The sequence below is a fragment of the Triticum dicoccoides genome, chromosome 4B, assembly GCF_002162155.2.
Source record: "Triticum dicoccoides isolate Atlit2015 ecotype Zavitan chromosome 4B, WEW_v2.0, whole genome shotgun sequence".
Classification (NCBI taxonomy): domain Eukaryota; kingdom Viridiplantae; phylum Streptophyta; class Magnoliopsida; order Poales; family Poaceae; genus Triticum; species Triticum dicoccoides.
In genome coordinates, this window is record NC_041387.1 from 14571788 (window position 1) to 14575269 (window position 3482).

Here is a 3482-nt window from a genome sequence, read left to right on the forward strand (position 1 = left end):
GGAGTTGGCTCAATTGGCTCAGGAGGAGTCCAACTATTTTCATTAGTCAACATATTATTCAATAACAATTCAGCTTGGTCGACTGCTCTTTCCCTGAAAACACAACCAACACAACTATCCAAGTGGTCCTTGGAAGTATCGCTTAGTCCATTATAAAAGATATCAAGTATTTCATTTTTCTTAAGAGGATGACCAGGCAAAGCATTAAGTAATCGGAGAAGCCTCCCCCAAGCTTGTGGGAGACTCTCTTCTTCGATTTGCACAAAATTATATATTTCCCTCAAGGCAGCTTGTTTCTTATGAGCAGGGAAATATTTAGCAGAGAAGTAATAAATCATATCCTGGGGACTACGCACACAACCAGGATTAACAAAATTAAACCAAGTTTTAGCATCACTCTTTAATGAGAATGGAAATATCTTAAGGATATAATAATAGCGAGAATTCTCATCATTAGTGAACAGGGTGGCTATATCATTTAACTTAGTAAGATGTGCCACAACAGTTTCAGATTCATTGCCATAAAAAGGATCAGATTCAACCAAAGTAATAATTTCAGAATCAACAGAGAATTCATAATCCTTATCAGTAACACAGATAGGTGAAGTAGCAAAAGCAGGGTCATATTTCATTCTAGCATTCAGAGATTGTTGCTTCCATTTAGCTAATAACTTCTTAAGATCATATCTATCATTGCAAGCAAGAATAGCTCTAGCAGCTTCTTCATCCATAACATAACCCTCAGAAACAATAGGCAATTCATACTTAGGGGGAGAACCTTCATCATCACTATCATTAATAATTTCATCTTCAATAATTTCATTCTCTCTAACCCTAACAAGTTGTTCATCTAGATATTCACCTAATGGCACAGTAGTATCAAGCATAGAAGTAGTTTCATCATAAGTATCATGCATAGCAGAAGTGGCATCATCAATAACATGCGACATATCAGAATTCAAAGCAGTAGCAGGTTTATGTGTCGCAAGCTTACTCAAAACAGAAGGAGAATCAAGTGCAGAGCTAGATAGCAGTTCCTTACCTCCCCTCGTAGTTGAGGGAAAAATCTTAGTTCTTTCGTCTTTAAAGTTCCTTATAGTGATCAGCAGATATAAATCCCAAGTGACTCAAAGAATAGAGCTATGCTCCCCAGCAACGGCGCCAGTTATTGATATCCACTCTCTCCTATTTGTTTAATTTCTCTAACTTTGACTATATTTTTAAATCTTGACTAAAATTCTATCGAGAATCAACGTATACAATAGCAAATCATTATTATTAAATTTATATGAAATATATTTTCATATATCTACTATTTTAGATGTTGATATACTTTACTACTCCCTTCAACCCAAATAAGTGTCACGGTTTTGAAACAAGGTTACTTAAAACCTTGGTACAAAACCACAACATTTATTATTTATAATGGACAGGAAGGAGTACTAAAAACGTGGTCAAACATAGAAATTTAAAATTTTGAAAAAGTACTACAACTTATATTTTGAAATGAAAGAAGTGGAATGGATTTATTTGACCGTCGTTTTAGTGTAAACTTATATTTACGAGGTCATTTACCAGTGCCAGTAAATTCGTTCTAATAGTTACCAGTGGCGTGCAACACTATCGTCTCAATGGAAATTCCCGGTCCAAGCCCCAGTAGCACACCCAGGCCGTCACGTCCAACCCCATGTTCTCCCTGTCGCCGGCGTATCTCGTCGAGCACAAAGATCACCGTCGGCCCGGACATGTTCCCGAACTCGCTCAGCACATGGCGGCTCGCCGCCAGCTTCTCGGGGTCCAGCCGGAGCACTGCCTCCACACCGTCCAAGATTGCTGGCCCCCCTGGATGCACCGCCCAGAAGAGACGGTTCCAGCCACCGCTCAGGCCGAGCGGCCCCAACGCGTCTACCAGGCACTGCTCGACGTTCTCGCGAATCAGCGTTGTCATCTCGACGGCGGGGCGGAAGAGGAGCCCGTTTTCGCTGAGCCGTCCAGCCGCGGCGTGCTCAGACTCCGGTATCACGGTCTGTGACGTGGCCACCATCTCGAAGATCGGGCGCTCGACGGAGCCGCGGTTCGCATCGGCACCGACGATCACGGCGCCCGCGCCGTCGCCGAACAGGGCCTGCATGATGAGCGTGGCCTTGTCGGCCTCGTCCTCGGGGGCGCGGAGCAGGATGAGAGTGAGCTCGGCGCAGACCACGAGGACACGTGCGCCACGGTTGTTCTCGGCGATGTCCTTGGCGACACGGAGCGCGGTGGAGCCGCTGTTGCAGCCGTTGAGGTAGAGCATGGTGCGGGGGACGGAGGGAGCGAGGCCGAGGAGGGAGGCCAGCCGGAGGTCGGCGCCCGGCATGTGCGCGCCGCAGTAGGTGCTGACGACGAGGTGGGTGACGTCGGTGGCCGGGCGCCCCCACTCCGCGATGGCCCTGGTCGCGGCCGCTACCGCCAGCTCCGGAACGGCGGTGGCGGCAATGGCCATCCGGGTGTCCAGGGACGGCAATGTCCGGTCTATAAGCTCAGGGTGGTCTCGCAACATTTCCTCGGTGTGGTGAAAGTAACGCTTGTTGATGGCCGAGCTTTTACCTGAATATAAAACATGTTAGGATGAACAATTTTGCTAAGTCTCAGCATGCTATATTCGTGAGAGACTACATGAAGATCCATGCTTTTTTATTTCTATTTTCTTTTTCTTTTTTCATATTATGTCACTTGACTGAGATTTGATTGTATCTCGGTCGACGGAGACCCAACTACACCCTACCATGAAAGAATGGAAACAAACAAGATAGAACCTCTCCGAGGGCAAGAGCTTTAATACTAATAACATACAGATTCTGTGGAGCTTGGATTTGAGTTTGGTGAGGTGCTCTCTGTTGATGACACCGAAGTAGTAGTCGGCGTAGTCGTCCTGCCGCACGCAGTTCGCCGGGTTCGCCGTGCCGATGGCGAGCACTGACGCGGGACCATCGGCGCGCTGCGCCTGCCGGATCTGCCGGATGCCGGTGGCCGCCGGACTTGCCGTGAGGTTCCCGAGCAGTACCATCTTGCTCTCAGCCGTGAGAACTGGTGTCCTGCTTGGACAGTCAAGGCTGAAGAGTACCGGTGGAACGGCCAGTGTGTGGTATTAAGTACTGAGACAAGATGATCACCTTTTAGACCCTGTCACGTGAATTTCATGTTATCGGATCTATGCTGTTTAGTTGGAAGTTGGCCACCTTTGTTCAGCTTCCAGTTCGTTGTGGTATTTAAGAAGTTGGTTCTGAGGAGGGGAGGGCGTAAATCAAAAGTTTGGTAACTTTTTCCGAGGTTGGCAATGAAATTAGCAAGCAACCAATCTCTAGTCAATATTTGGCAGTTGCCAAAATTTGGCATGCCAACTTTTGGCATCAAACCAATTATGCTTTAAGGCCTTGTACAATGGAACATGCTCAGGAAGGTGTTTAGAAAAATAAACCAAGTTTTTCTGAAGCACCGGTGTC

The 3482-nt window shown here is 46.6% G+C and overlaps 1 protein-coding gene across 1 annotated transcript; it reads right to left on the reverse strand.

Annotated features, from left to right (window-relative positions):
• Positions 1–1126: 1126 nt before the first annotated feature.
• Positions 1127–3071, reverse strand: LOC119293199 (bisdemethoxycurcumin synthase-like). Its single transcript, XM_037571742.1, has 2 exons — positions 2833–3071; positions 1127–2586 (listed from the first exon to the last, which is right to left on the reverse strand). Exons 1-2 carry the CDS (start codon positions 3044–3046, stop codon positions 1595–1597), a joined length of 1206 nt encoding a protein of 401 aa, XP_037427639.1. The 5' UTR covers positions 3047–3071; the 3' UTR covers positions 1127–1594.
• Positions 3072–3482: the final 411 nt, after the last annotated feature.

Coding starts and splice junctions, on each gene's coding strand:
- LOC119293199 (XM_037571742.1), bottom strand. CDS start 3,046: ATGGTACTGCTCGGGAACCTCACGGCAAGTCCGGCGGCCACCGGCATC. Junction 2,587..2,832: donor ATCCAAGCTCCACAGAATCT/GTATGTTATTAG, acceptor TTTTATATTCAG/GTAAAAGCTCGGCCATCAAC.